The following is a 15,274-nucleotide window of genomic DNA, read 5'->3' as shown; positions in this document are numbered from 1 at the left end:
GGCCTATGTAAAACACACACATGCAGCGCCCCAGAGTCCTGGTCGTTGCAGTAATGTCATTCTTCCACCAGGAGGAGTGATGTTACGTCTGGCAATAAAGGAGATCACCTTACCAGGTATCACAAACCACACAACACACTTCACACTCCAGTCCACCAGGGGGAGCTATGCTCCTATCTAGTAGGGCACTCTTCACAGTTGGGTAAAACTGGTGGTCTGGATAGGAAGTTGGGCAGAAGCTGACTGGGCATTGACCCAGACAGAATCTGACTGGGCTTCACCCAGGCAGCACCTGTCAGGCAGACAGGGGAAGGAGGAACATCAAACAGCTGCAGACAGAGAGGTCCCTGATGGGTGGGATCCTAGGTGGAGGGTTACGGAGCTGCGCCTGCCCCGATGTGCGGCAGCATCATAAGAAAGGACACTAAGAGAATTGCGTTGCTGAGAGTGAGAAACTATGTCATAGCACAAGGAGAGGAATCCAGAGGGAGTTCTGCCCTGCAACAGGCTGCCTCCCTCTGAAGCGCAGAAGCCGGTAGCCAGAACACCGAGGGAGTAAGGATCTCTATGCTTTACTTCAGAGACTGGCAGGACAGTTAATTCCACGTTAGCTGCCCGACCTTACATCCAGGAGGCACAGTGGCAACTTGTGGGGGTTGGGGCGTCTCTAGGGTCCCTGTAAAAAGCCTCAGGCCATCAGTCATACGGGTTTGTCCTATCCATACCATCTGGGGGACAGAGAGCGAAAGAGACATAACATCGAGAACACCAGCATCAGTTGTGAGGACCTCACCAAGAAGCTCAGCAGGGAGGTACTACAACATTCAGGCGCTAGAGCAGGGCTCCCCAACCTGTAGCTCGGGAGCCACATGTGGCTCGCGACTGTCTGCCAGCTTGATGCATTAGGTCCAGGTCTAGCAAACCGGTATGAAGACCACATCTCAAAATGGTGACTTTTGTGAGTAGCCCTGCACAGAATTGCAGATCTAGATGCAAATTTACTGGTCTTAGCGGTTTAGAGATGTTTTAGGTATGGTGTGCTGGAGGTTTGTACTACCTGTTAGAAGAGGTGCTCAAAGCTGAATGTGACAGTGTGTTGGGAGAATACTGAATGGGTGTATTGTGGGAACCCCTGGATATCAGTGTACTGCCCTGGAGTGATTTCTGTAGAAAAGCTTTGGTTATCATTATACCTCTACTGGGGGCTTTGGTTAACACTACTTTGAAGGGGGTGGGTGCTGATTGTGGCTCGCGACCCTCTCTCTAAGCTGAATGTGGCTCTCAAGGTCAGAAAGGCTGGGGACCACTGCGCTAGAGGAAGGCTACTGATTTCCACCTGGATAAGGGGACTCTGGAGTTGCCTTCAGATCGGCTGGACTCTGAATACCCTGTGGTCCCTACCCTGGACTGTGGATGCTGAAGCCTTCAGTAAAGGTAAAGAGACTGCAACCTTCTATCCTTGTTATTCACTGCGCCTTACAACACCCACCATTCTCCTTCTACACTCTGGGAAGCTCTGGGGATGCACTTCACCTGTGGGAAGGTATACCATCTAGCTGCCATAACATCACCCCAGCAGACCCCTAAGCAGCGTCGGTCACCTTGACCGAGTACCACAGGTGGCGTCACGAACACTATCCCTTTTAAAGACCTTTCCCAAATATTAATGGAAGTTCCCTAGGGCCATGGACCGGAACAGCCACTGTGACATCCCCGCAAAGAAATGAAGGACCCGGTACAGAGTACCCCACTGCCCTACACAGGGGGTGATACACACACTTACACACTTTTCCAGAGGGGTAATTGGACTAAACAAACAGTACAATTTTATGCAATTTCTCCTGAGTACGTGGATTGCCCTGTCAGGGCAGCGGGGTACTCGGTACCGGGTCCTTCAGTTCACAGGGGGATGTCATGGTGGCTGACCCGGTCCATGGTCCTGGAACGTCCGTGTAAAAGGGAAAGGTCTTTTAAGGGGAAATATTCTTGACGCCACCTGTGGTATTCGGTCAGGGTGACCGACGCTGCTTTAAGGGGTCCGCTGGGGTGATGTTATGGCAGCTAGATGGTATACCTTCCCACAGATGTGGTGTGGGTCACAGGGCTTCCCAGTGTGTAGATGGTGGATGATGAGAGGCGCAGTGAAGAACGAGGACACAAGGTTGCAGTCTTACCTTTACTGAAGACTTCAGCATCCACAGTCTAGAGCACCAGATCACAGGGCAGGCAGATTCCAGCCGTTTGGAAGCAAGTGCAGAGTCCCCTTGTCCAGGTGGAAATGAGTAGCCTTCCTCTAGTGTTGTAGTCCCTTACTGCCTATGGCTTCACATAAGGTCCTCACAGATGTTATAGATGTCATGTCTCTCTGTGGGGAGTGACCTAATAAATAGGAGCAGAGCTCCCCCTGGAGGCCTGGAGTGTGAAATGTGTTGCATGTTTGTGACACCTGGATGCAGTTGTCCTTCTTTGCCTCCAAACGTAACATCACTCTCCCCTAGAAGAAAATGACATTGCTGCAACAACCAGGACCATGGGGCGCTGCATACGCTGATACCATATGTGGTCAAAAACTACTTTTGAGGCCCAGTGCAAAGCTCAGAAGGGAAGGGTAAGTTGCTATACATGGCATCCTTTGCAAGAAAGCATGCACGTGAAATGCTCTGGTCATTACTCCACGTGGATTAAATGGTTGCTAAAGTGTTGTTTTATTAAAGGGAACCTGTCACCCCCAAAATCGAGGGTGAGCTAAGCCCACCGGCATCAGGGGCTTATGTACAGCATTCTGGAATGCTGTAGATAAGCCCCCGATGTATCCTAAAAGATGAGAAAAAGAAGTTAGATTATACTCACCTGGGCGGTCCGGTCCGGGGCCTCCCATCTTCATAGGATGACGTCCTCTTCTGGTCTTCATGCTCCGGCGCAGGCATACTTTGCCCGGGAAAGGTCAGAGAGGCTCGGCGCCTGCGCAGTGCAGTACTTTGCTCTCCCCTCAACAGGGCAGACAAAGTACGCCTGCGCCGCAGCGTGAAGACCAAAAGAGGACGTCATCTGATGAAGATGGGAGGCCCTGGACCGCGACGCCCATCGGACCGGGTCCGCCACTGGTGAGTATAATCTAACCTCTTTTTCTCATCTTTCAGGATACATCGGGGGCTTATCTACAGCATTCCAGAATGCTGTAGATAAGCCCCTGATGCTGGTGGGCTTAGCTCCCCCTCAATTTTTGGGGGTGACAGGTTCCCTTTAAGATGAAGCTTTTTTAGCTGCCATCCTAAAGAAATCTCCTACGCATTTGGCAACAGGTGTGATTTTACTTGTAGCTATTCTTTATGCCAGGGTTCATTCCCTTGCATGTACTGCTGTGAAGTCTAACAGTAGAGCAGTCTTACCTTATATTTAGTATAATGCTGTTATTTGGCGCTGATTTAATAAGAACTTTATTGAAGCCATTCTTTCATTGTCTCCTTATGTACTTATGCGATGTATTAATTGTAGGCGGATTATACACAACTGTGCGACGATGGGGAGCGGCAAATCATGAGAACTGCACTTGGCTACACTTTAATGTGTGGACTCTCAATACTAGGACACTTGTACACTTTTCCACCCTGTTTTCTCACATGAATACGAAATGTAACATGGTGTGTGTGATATTAGTGCTTGGAAATCCGATAAATTGACAATATCCCAATTTTGTTGACAGGCTGAAAATAATAGTGCCTCTGATAACTAATGATGGAACCGGCCTGTGGGTAATTTCCCCAAAAGCACCCACTGTAACGTTTGTTGGACATTATTCTGACGTGTTGTTACATTTGCAGGCCCTGTGTGCGAATCCGAAGATAAAATCATGGTGGTCCACGATTATGAAGAACTGCTCAAGTATTATGAGCTCCATGAGACCATCGGTACAGGTAACAACTGATTCCATTTTTTTTTTTTTTTTTTGTGGTAAAATGTTGGGGTACATATAACTTAAAGGCGTTGTTCCACAGACCATAATATTTCATTGATTAGATCTTGGACTAAGTAGTTCCACAATTTGATGGCTGTGTCTGACTGTACATGGACCTGGTCTGCACAATTCCTGACCAAGGGAAGAAGAATGTGAATATTTAAATGACCATAGCAATGACTCGCAGGCAGCTGTTTTCTGAGATCTAAAACTTGACTTTACCTGTTTTATCACAGGAGCGAGTGTTTCTTCCGTGTCTCCAGTCCCATCCTCTCATCCTAAATCAAGTCAGTGAGGTAGGAGCTCTGGCTGATGATAAAACTCGTTGGTCAATGACTTAATTTATGAACAGCTGAGAGGCCTGGAGACGCCGAAGCCACACTCAATCATGTGATTCAAAACTGGCAAGGAAATGTTTTGTCACAGAAAGCCCCAGCTACAAACCACTGCGGTCATCCGTATAATCGCATATTTCCTGGCTAGACAAGGAAGAATGTGGTATGATCAGCCCATGTTCCTGTATGGTCAGACACAGCCATTGCACAGTACATAGAGGCATGACTATCTTGGCAATGGAATATCTACTATATAATTGTCTAAGGGTCACTTCCGTCTGTCTGTCCTTCTGTCTGTCACTGTTATTCATTCGCTGATTGGTCTCGGCAGCTGCCTGTCATGGCTGCCGCGACCAATCGGCGACGGGCACAGTCCGGAAGAAAATGGCTGCTCCTTACTCCCCGCAGTCAGTGCCTGTCGCCCGCATACTCCCCTCCGGTCACTGCTAACACAGGGTTAATGCCAGCGGTAACGGACCGCGTTATGCCGTGGGTAACGCACTCCGTTACCGCCGCTATTAACCCTGTGTGTACCCAACTTTTTACTATTGATGCTGCGTATGCAGCATCAATAGTAAAACGCTCTAATGTTAAAAATAATAATAATAATAAAACCTTATTCTCACCTTCCGTCGTCGCATCCTCTCCTCGGCACTGCAAGCGGCAGGTTCCGCTTCCAAAGATGCTATGGGAGAAGGACCTTCCATGACGTCACGGTCATGTGACCGCGACATCATGGAAGGTCCTGCGCTAATACCAATCCTGGGACCGGACACTGCACACAAGCGCCGGAACTACAACAGGCTCTACGGATGGTGAGTGTGGTGTGGTTTTTTTTTTTTTTTTTTTTTTTTAACATGTAACCTATCTGGCTGGACAATATACTACCTGTCTGTGCTGTATACTGCGTGGCTGGGCAATATACTACGTGGCTCTGTGCTGTATACTATGTGGCTGGCCAATATACTACGAGGACACACATTCTAGAATACCCGATGTGTTAGAATTGGGCCAACATCTAGTAATATATAATAACTCTTTACTTGCCGCTATCACTATTGACAATATGTGAGAGATTAAAGTGCTGGGATAGGCACCATTATCAAGCTATGTGCACACGTTCAGGTTTTTTCGCGCTAAAAACGCTATAAAAACATTAAAAATGCATACATTATGCATTCTATCATTTAGAATGCATTCTGCATGTTTTGTGCACATGGATGCGCATCGCGGTAAAAAAAAATGAGCATGTTCGTTATTTTTGCGGATTTTCTGCGTTTTTTTTCCTGCAATTCTATGCATTTGGGGAAAAACGCGTCAAAATCGCGGTAAAAACTCATGCGGATTTCTGGCAGAAATGTCCGGGTTTTTGTCAGGAAAATTTCTGCAAGAAATCCTGACGTGTGTGTATATACCATTAAGGCCCCGTCACACATAGCGACGCTGCAGCGATACCGACAATGATCTGGATCGCTGCAGCGTCGCTGTTTGGCCGCTGGAGAGCTGTCACACGGAGAGCTGTCACACAGACAGCTCTCCAGCGACCAACGATCCTGAGGTCCCCGGTAACCAGGGTAAACATCGGGTAACTAAGCGCAGGGCCGCGCTTAGTAACCCGATGTTTACCCTGGTTACCATCGTTAAAGTAAAAAAAAAACAAACGCTACATACTTGCCTACCGCTGTCTGTCCTCGGCGCTCTGCTTCTCTGCTCTGGCTGTGAGCACAGCGGCCGGAAAGCAGAGTGGTGACGTCACCGCTCTGCTTTCCGGCTGCCCGGCGCTCACAGCCAGACCAGAGAAGCAGAGCGCCGGGGACAGACAGCGGTAGGTAAGTATGTAGCGTTTGTTTTTTTTACTTTAACGATGGTAACCAGGGTAAACATTGGGTTACTAAGCGCGGCCCTGCGCTTAGTTACACGATGTTTACCCTGGTTACCAGCGAAGACATCGCTGAATCGGTGTCATACACGCCGATTCAGCAATGTCAGCGGGACCTCAACGATCAAAAAATGGCCCAGGCCATTCCGACACGACCAGCGATCTCACAGCAGGGGCCTGATCGCTGGTACGTGTCACACATAGCGAGATCGCTACTGAGATCGCTGTTGCGTCACAAAACTTGTGACTCAGCCTTTAGTGTCTGCACACACAGCAGGAGCTTAGCTGTGGATAACAGTTGACTCCTGCTGCAGATGGCATAGTCGGGTTATTTCGGTCTTCATAAATGAGTGTTGTTGGCTAGTGCATGTATGAACAAGCACTTTTTAAAAATTTTACTGTTTTATTAAAATTTGCAACACTTGTTGAGATAATGACTCTAATTTTTGTTCTCCTTGCCGGGGAGAGCGACCACCAATGCTGTCTATATTGTAAACACTGCACTGAAGCTTGCAGATAATGATATAAGTGTGCAACCCTGCCAGCTTGAATGCAGTGAATACAAGCTCAATTGAAAGACTTATAAGCACTGTAGTCGGACACTTGTGCAACAAGCTCTTTAAAAAAAAATTCAAGACCAACTAAAAATGAATGAACATTGCAAAATATAACATACAACAATTATTAAAATGGACTCCTCCTCCTTTTAATGGTGAAACAATTCAGTCTCAGTTGTGTTAACTTCTACCATTTTCTTGTCTTCACAATCATATCATCCACTTTCTATGGTAGGGGGATTTGCTAAAGTCAAGCTAGCAACTCATCTTCTGACTGGTGAGAAAGTGGCAATCAAGATCATGGACAAAGAATCCCTAGGGGTATGCTTGTGTTTTGGTAGATCGATATTTTTTTTTTTTTTGTTGTTGTTGTTTTTTCCCTGCTTTTTTGATAAACTGCTACCAAGATAAGAAATATATAAGGTACGCTAAATGTTTTGTAAGAATACCATATATAATCTGGCCTGAAGTGCAATGGGGTCATGACCACTCACTTGGCCCGCTTCTTTGCACTTCAGCTTGATCTCTATATGAGTTTCATGCTAGATTTCTTATGAAACGAGACGTGTGTATTTTGATAATTAAGTGAATAACTAATAACTTGCCAATGTCCCGCCTGTTCTGTTTCAACACCACCCTATTCCGCTGCAGCTAATCACTGGCCTCAGCGGTCTCATGCCCTACAATCAAACATAACCACTGAGGCATGTGTCTGGCTACAGTGATCACATAGAAACACATAACCTGCTCAATGCAGCACATTAATACTTTTGGACCACCTGAGTATTGGAAAGAGATCCCGGCTAACCCTTTTCAGTAACAAGTGTAGTGCCTATTTTGGTATATGTTTGCATCTAAAAGGTGTTTGTGTGTGTGTTTTTTTTTTTTTTTAAGGACGATTTGCCTCGTGTCAAAACAGAAATTGAAGCAATGAAGAACCTAAGTCATCAGCATGTTTGTAGACTCTATCATGTTATTGAAACCCCAAAGAAGATCTTTATGGTTCTTGAGGTTGGCTCCCTTCCATGTATATGTTCACTATATACTGTACTGTACAAACGTCCTAGGAAAGGTGGAAAAAAAAATTCAGCAAAGGAAGAATGCTTTTACAAACAGAAGTGTTAAATAGTTTTATTTTTATGATCTAGCATAGTGAGCAAATGATTGCCATTATCAAATCAGTATTTGTTGTGATCACCCTTTGCCTTCAAACCTCCCGAATTTCTCCAATAATTCTTTGCAAATATAGCTAGAAGAATAGTTTATTTTTAAATCTATCTACTCTTCCATTGTGAAAGCGTTCTTACATTGCACAGTACTGTAATATATTGTAATATTTCCATAGATGTTTTTATAATCTCTACTGCTCACATACGGAAATCCAAAGCGAATGGAAGCAGACTGTAAACCCTCCATTCCACAAAACAAAAAAATGTTGTTTTTTTTTGTTTGTTTTTTTTAATCGCTGCATCCATAAAAAATCGAGTTGATGAAACCTTAAATTTTATAAATTGGAAGTTCAATCCATCAAGTATGTGACTTATACGTATAGGCGCAGACCTGTCACTCCAAGGCAGTGGGCTGGGAGAAGCCGCCTGGGACCCACAGGTCTGGCTCTGTCCCTGGTGCCTTTTATTAAAGTTCTGTGAAGCGTTCATGGCTGACTTCATACAGCCAGTGTCTGCTGCATGCTGTTCACTTTAAGGTATATGTCAGAGGTGCACAACCTGCCATCTGGGGTTTGCAGGTGGTCTGCCATGTCATTTTATGTGCCCCCCTAGCCTTCTGTAAAATATAGTGGGCATATAAGCGGGGAAAATACGTGGTACGCTGCTCAGGCGTATGAATGGAGCACAAAGTACTCATGAGTTCCCCCATTCATAGCTATCATTCCTTGACCCCTATTTAGCACCGCAGACAGGCATATGTGGGTTAGTGGTGGCTGCCTATACATGCAGCACTTACCGTATTCTGTTTTATGGGAATTGTGAAATGAAACTAGCTACAACAGCCATCATCTTCAATGGAGAGAGTTTACATGTGTGCAAGGTCGCCTCCATGCTAGAGTGCAATCTTCCAGATATGTGGGAGTCTTGGTGTTGCAACCTGTATCTCCTTTATGGCTTATACTTTAGATATGCCATAAACCTCTTGACAGGTAATACACCTTTACATTTACTGCGGCTCTTGGAAGTCATTGAATATAACCGTGCACCTTCAGACCAATAAAGGTTGTGCACCCCTAGCGTATACGCTGACATTTTAGTTGACCATCGACCATCACTAGCTGTTTTCTATTGCAGTACTGTCCTGGTGGAGAACTATTTGATTACATTATTGCAAAAGACCGTCTTTCTGAAGATGAAGCAAGGGTGTTTTTCCGGCAGATCGTGTCCGCTGTTGCATACATTCACAGCCAAGGATATGCACATAGAGATCTAAAACCAGTGAGTCTGCGTAATAGAAAAATATATAGATCTATATCATTTTTTTTGTGTATTTAGTTTGCACTTCTCAATTCTTATTTCTTCTGTAGGAAAATCTTCTTATTGATGAGGATCAGAACTTGAAACTAATAGACTTTGGACTTTGTGCAAGGCCAAAGGTATGCAAATGTCTTATTGCATGATGGCGTGAGGCGGAAGCAGTGGGCTAGGTACTCGTGATTAATGCCCCAGCATGCTACATGAAAATGGGGGTCCTGGCTGTGTGTGCGAGCGCACGCTCTTGTTATCTTGGCGGTAGGCCTCTACATGCTGCTGCTAAATAAGACGAGCCTGGACCAGATGTTGGGGAGACCAAAGTCCAACAATGTTTTTGCTGAACATGAACTTGATCACAAGTATGTCCATCAGATATTAGGTAGGATTCTTCACAAAGGCTTCTCTTGCTTTTAAGCAGACATGGACACTTCATAGTTTCATTTAGGCTACTTTCACACATCAGGTCTTTTGTTTCAGGCTAAATCCGGCAAATGTTGGAAAAACTGGATCCGGCGCAGATTGTGAAAAACTGATGCGACGGATCCGTTGTGTGGTGGCTTTTTTTTTTTTTTTTACGGATTTGGCTAGCCTATCTAGATTATTGGATAAAAAAAAAATAAAAAATTGGAGCATGCTCAGTTTAAAAAAACAGGATCAGGCTGCCGGATCCGGCTTTTTCTGGATCCGGCTCCCATAGGCTTCTACTCTAGCAAACAGCTTTTTTCCAGACGTCGGAATCGAATGTTCGCCGGATCCGGGAAAAAAAAAACGGAAGAAACCCTGGGCCATCCGGCACTAATACAAGTCAATGGGGGGGGGGAAACCAGTTCCGGTTTTTATTTTTTCCGGTTCCTGGTTTTTCTCCAAAGAGCCGGATTTAGCCTGAAACCAAAAACCTGATGTGTGAAAGTAGCCTTAATATCCCTTCACTTCTTTTGCTTTTCACACTCTTGCTTCTCATGACAATCCAGCAGATGGTTATGGGAGACTCTTCCTCGTGAGTTGGCAGCGGGTCGAGGAGTAATGCTACGGCTGCTCCCAGCTACTCTCCGTTCCCAACTGTCTAAAGATGACTCCTCATTAGAACCTTGAAATGCCACTGCTCGTTCTTTGTTTCCATTTATTTATTTATTTTTTTTAAGTCCCAATATGGTGACCATTGTTTCCTTTCCATACACACAATTGAGCTTCTTTCACTGTAGATAATTATTAGTCATGCTGATACGATCTGGTCTAGTTCAATCCCATTTAAATGGGCCTTCTACTTTCCCTGGGTTAAATTCCATGGCGTTTAAGAGGCCTCTCTGGCCTGGGTTCCAATCTGTCAATTCTCTGTCAGAAATCGCCTCGCATTTCCTGGCTCTTTAGGACGTAATATCTAATGCCCTGTGATCTTTCCTCTTCACACTGTCACATGTCAGTCTGCCAACTGTCAGTCCAGTGCACTGAAAAGCCATACCTATGGTCTAACTCTCTATCGGGAAGTCCTCTTCCTATATAGCCCTTCCCATTCTGGGCTAGTCCTCTTCCCCAATTAAGTGCATGCAAATTGCTAAATATCAAAAATCACATCTTCACAGTGCAGTGCATTATATAATCACCTCTTCAAGGGATGATGTGTGGACAGCACCTCCACTTCCTTACATTTTGATCACTGGAAATTACAGTAATACCTTTTGTGGGTCTTTTGTAAGTCAAACAATTACTTATGACAAACTCTATTTTTTATTTTCTGTTCTTCCTTTTTTAAGCAATATAGATTTTTCCCATATTTCTGTATATGCTAGCCACCTTAGGGAGAGACCCAAGTTGGGCTAAATGTAGCGGGACGAAAGAGACCAAAAGGCCCTCTACTTAAAGGAAATACATAGTGGATGCTTTCCTGAAACGGAAAGTACTTGCAAGCAGCATAATACAAAGAATAGCAGTTTTACCCAGAATCCTTTGCAGTAGGCAGAGCTATGCAAATCATCTCTTTCCACCCCTGTCTAATCCACAGCGCTTGGAACCGCCAAGCGTGCAATGCTGCGGATTAGTTTCTAAATTTACACAGCCAACCAATTCCTACCTGTGGACACGTGTTTCGGGCTTTAGGCCCTCATCAGCACAGGGCTGGAATTGGTTGGCTGTATGGAGTGGGGCTCGGTGAGCAAGCGATACATATATGCTAGCCACCTTAGGGAGAGACCCAAGTTGGGCTAAATGTAGCGGGACGAAAGAGACCAAAAGGCCCTCTACTTAAAGGAAATACATAGTGGATGCTTTCCTGAAACGGAAAGTACTTGCAAGCAGCATAATACAAAGAATAGCAGTTTTACCCAGAATCCTTTGCAGTAGGCAGAGCTATGCAAATCATCTCTTTCCACCCCTGTCTAATCCACAGCGCTTGGAACCGCCAAGCGTGCAATGCTGCGGATTAGTTTCTAAATTTACACAGCCAACCAATTCCTACCTGTGGACACGTGTTTCGGGCTTTAGGCCCTCATCAGCACAGGGCTGGAATTGGTTGGCTGTATGGAGTGGGGCTCGGTGAGCAAGCGATACATATATGCTAGCCACCTTAGGGAGAGACCCAAGTTGGGCTAAATGTAGCGGGACGAAAGAGACCAAAAGGCCCTCTACTTAAAGGAAATACATAGTGGATGCTTTCCTGAAACGGAAAGTACTTGCAAGCAGCATAATACAAAGAATAGCAGTTTTACCCAGAATCCTTTGCAGTAGGCAGAGCTATGCAAATCATCTCTTTCCACCCCTGTCTAATCCACAGCGCTTGGAACCGCCAAGCGTGCAATGCTGCGGATTAGTTTCTAAATTTACACAGCCAACCAATTCCTACCTGTGGACACGTGTTTCGGGCTTTAGGCCCTCATCAGCACAGGGCTGGAATTGGTTGGCTGTATGGAGTGGGGCTCGGTGAGCAAGCGATACATATATGCTAGCCACCTTAGGGAGAGACCCAAGTTGGGCTAAATGTAGCGGGACGAAAGAGACCAAAAGGCCCTCTACTTAAAGGAAATACATAGTGGATGCTTTCCTGAAACGGAAAGTACTTGCAAGCAGCATAATACAAAGAATAGCAGTTTTACCCAGAATCCTTTGCAGTAGGCAGAGCTATGCAAATCATCTCTTTCCACCCCTGTCTAATCCACAGCGCTTGGAACCGCCAAGCGTGCAATGCTGCGGATTAGTTTCTAAATTTACACAGCCAACCAATTCCTACCTGTGGACACGTGTTTCGGGCTTTAGGCCATCATCAGCACAGGGCTGGAATTGGTTGGCTGTATGGAGTGGGGCTCGGTGAGCAAGCGATACATATATGCTAGCCACCTTAGGGAGAGACCCAAGTTGGGCTAAATGTAGCGGGACGAAAGAGACCAAAAGGCCCTCTACTTAAAGGAAATACATAGTGGATGCTTTCCTGAAACGGAAAGTACTTGCAAGCAGCATAATACAAAGAATAGCAGTTTTACCCAGAATCCTTTGCAGTAGGCAGAGCTATGCAAATCATCTCTTTCCACCCCTGTCTAATCCACAGCGCTTGGAACCGCCAAGCGTGCAATGCTGCGGATTAGTTTCTAAATTTACACAGCCAACCAATTCCTACCTGTGGACACGTGTTTCGGGCTTTAGGCCCTCATCAGCACAGGGCTGGAATTGGTTGGCTGTATGGAGTGGGGCTCGGTGAGCAAGCGATACATATATGCTAGCCACCTTAGGGAGAGACCCAAGTTGGGCTAAATGTAGCGGGACGAAAGAGACCAAAAGGCCCTCTACTTAAAGGAAATACATAGTGGATGCTTTCCTGAAACGGAAAGTACTTGCAAGCAGCATAATACAAAGAATAGCAGTTTTACCCAGAATCCTTTGCAGTAGGCAGAGCTATGCAAATCATCTCTTTCCACCCCTGTCTAATCCACAGCGCTTGGAACCGCCAAGCGTGCAATGCTGCGGATTAGTTTCTAAATTTACACAGCCAACCAATTCCTACCTGTGGACACGTGTTTCGGGCTTTAGGCCCTCATCAGCACAGGGCTGGAATTGGTTGGCTGTATGGAGTGGGGCTCGGTGAGCAAGCGATACATATATGCTAGCCACCTTAGGGAGAGACCCAAGTTGGGCTAAATGTAGCGGGACGAAAGAGACCAAAAGGCCCTCTACTTAAAGGAAATACATAGTGGATGCTTTCCTGAAACGGAAAGTACTTGCAAGCAGCATAATACAAAGAATAGCAGTTTTACCCAGAATCCTTTGCAGTAGGCAGAGCTATGCAAATCATCTCTTTCCACCCCTGTCTAATCCACAGCGCTTGGAACCGCCAAGCGTGCAATGCTGCGGATTAGTTTCTAAATTTACACAGCCAACCAATTCCTACCTGTGGACACGTGTTTCGGGCTTTAGGCCCTCATCAGCACAGGGCTGGAATTGGTTGGCTGTATGGAGTGGGGCTCGGTGAGCAAGCGATACATATATGCTAGCCACCTTAGGGAGAGACCCAAGTTGGGCTAAATGTAGCGGGACGAAAGAGACCAAAAGGCCCTCTACTTAAAGGAAATACATAGTGGATGCTTTCCTGAAACGGAAAGTACTTGCAAGCAGCATAATACAAAGAATAGCAGTTTTACCCAGAATCCTTTGCAGTAGGCAGAGCTATGCAAATCATCTCTTTCCACCCCTGTCTAATCCACAGCGCTTGGAACCGCCAAGCGTGCAATGCTGCGGATTAGTTTCTAAATTTACACAGCCAACCAATTCCTACCTGTGGACACGTGTTTCGGGCTTTAGGCCCTCATCAGCACAGGGCTGGAATTGGTTGGCTGTATGGAGTGGGGCTCGGTGAGCAAGCGATACATATATGCTAGCCACCTTAGGGAGAGACCCAAGTTGGGCTAAATGTAGCGGGACGAAAGAGACCAAAAGGCCCTCTACTTAAAGGAAATACATAGTGGATGCTTTCCTGAAACGGAAAGTACTTGCAAGCAGCATAATACAAAGAATAGCAGTTTTACCCAGAATCCTTTGCAGTAGGCAGAGCTATGCAAATCATCTCTTTCCACCCCTGTCTAATCCACAGCGCTTGGAACCGCCAAGCGTGCAATGCTGCGGATTAGTTTCTAAATTTACACAGCCAACCAATTCCTACCTGTGGACACGTGTTTCGGGCTTTAGGCCCTCATCAGCACAGGGCTGGAATTGGTTGGCTGTATGGAGTGGGGCTCGGTGAGCAAGCGATACATATATGCTAGCCACCTTAGGGAGAGACCCAAGTTGGGCTAAATGTAGCGGGACGAAAGAGACCAAAAGGCCCTCTACTTAAAGGAAATACATAGTGGATGCTTTCCTGAAACGGAAAGTACTTGCAAGCAGCATAATACAAAGAATAGCAGTTTTACCCAGAATCCTTTGCAGTAGGCAGAGCTATGCAAATCATCTCTTTCCACCCCTGTCTAATCCACAGCGCTTGGAACCGCCAAGCGTGCAATGCTGCGGATTAGTTTCTAAATTTACACAGCCAACCAATTCCTACCTGTGGACACGTGTTTCGGGCTTTAGGCCCTCATCAGCACAGGGCTGGAATTGGTTGGCTGTATGGAGTGGGGCTCGGTGAGCAAGCGATACATATATGCTAGCCACCTTAGGGAGAGACCCAAGTTGGGCTAAATGTAGCGGGACGAAAGAGACCAAAAGGCCCTCTACTTAAAGGAAATACATAGTGGATGCTTTCCTGAAACGGAAAGTACTTGCAAGCAGCATAATACAAAGAATAGCAGTTTTACCCAGAATCCTTTGCAGTAGGCAGAGCTATGCAAATCATCTCTTTCCACCCCTGTCTAATCCACAGCGCTTGGAACCGCCAAGCGTGCAATGCTGCGGATTAGTTTCTAAATTTACACAGCCAACCAATTCCTACCTGTGGACACGTGTTTCGGGCTTTAGGCCCTCATCAGCACAGGGCTGGAATTGGTTGGCTGTATGGAGTGGGGCTCGGTGAGCAAGCGATACATATATGCTAGCCACCTTAGGGAGAGACCCAAGTTGGGCTAAATGTAGCGGGACGAAAGAGACCA

At 46.0% G+C, this 15,274-nt stretch overlaps 1 protein-coding gene across 2 annotated transcripts in view; it reads left to right on the top strand.

Annotated features, from left to right (window-relative positions):
- MELK (maternal embryonic leucine zipper kinase) overlaps nt 1–15,274 on the top strand; it is a 68,693-nt gene that overhangs the window by 26,329 nt on the left and 27,090 nt on the right. For both annotated transcript variants that reach the window (XM_069767519.1, XM_069767526.1), the window contains exons 2-6: nt 3,822–3,914; nt 6,962–7,047; nt 7,621–7,737; nt 9,030–9,173; nt 9,263–9,331. In XM_069767519.1, the coding sequence (XP_069623620.1) occupies nt 3,822–3,914; nt 6,962–7,047; nt 7,621–7,737; nt 9,030–9,173; nt 9,263–9,331 (509 nt within the window). The remainder of the gene's footprint in view (nt 1–3,821; nt 3,915–6,961; nt 7,048–7,620; nt 7,738–9,029; nt 9,174–9,262; nt 9,332–15,274) is intronic.

The sequence above is a fragment of the Ranitomeya imitator genome, chromosome 1 (assembly GCF_032444005.1).
Source record: "Ranitomeya imitator isolate aRanImi1 chromosome 1, aRanImi1.pri, whole genome shotgun sequence".
NCBI classification, from domain to species: Eukaryota; Metazoa; Chordata; class Amphibia; order Anura; family Dendrobatidae; genus Ranitomeya; species Ranitomeya imitator.
The sequence above is the reverse complement of the archived record's forward strand: the minus strand, read 5'-3'. Positions and strand labels throughout refer to the sequence as shown.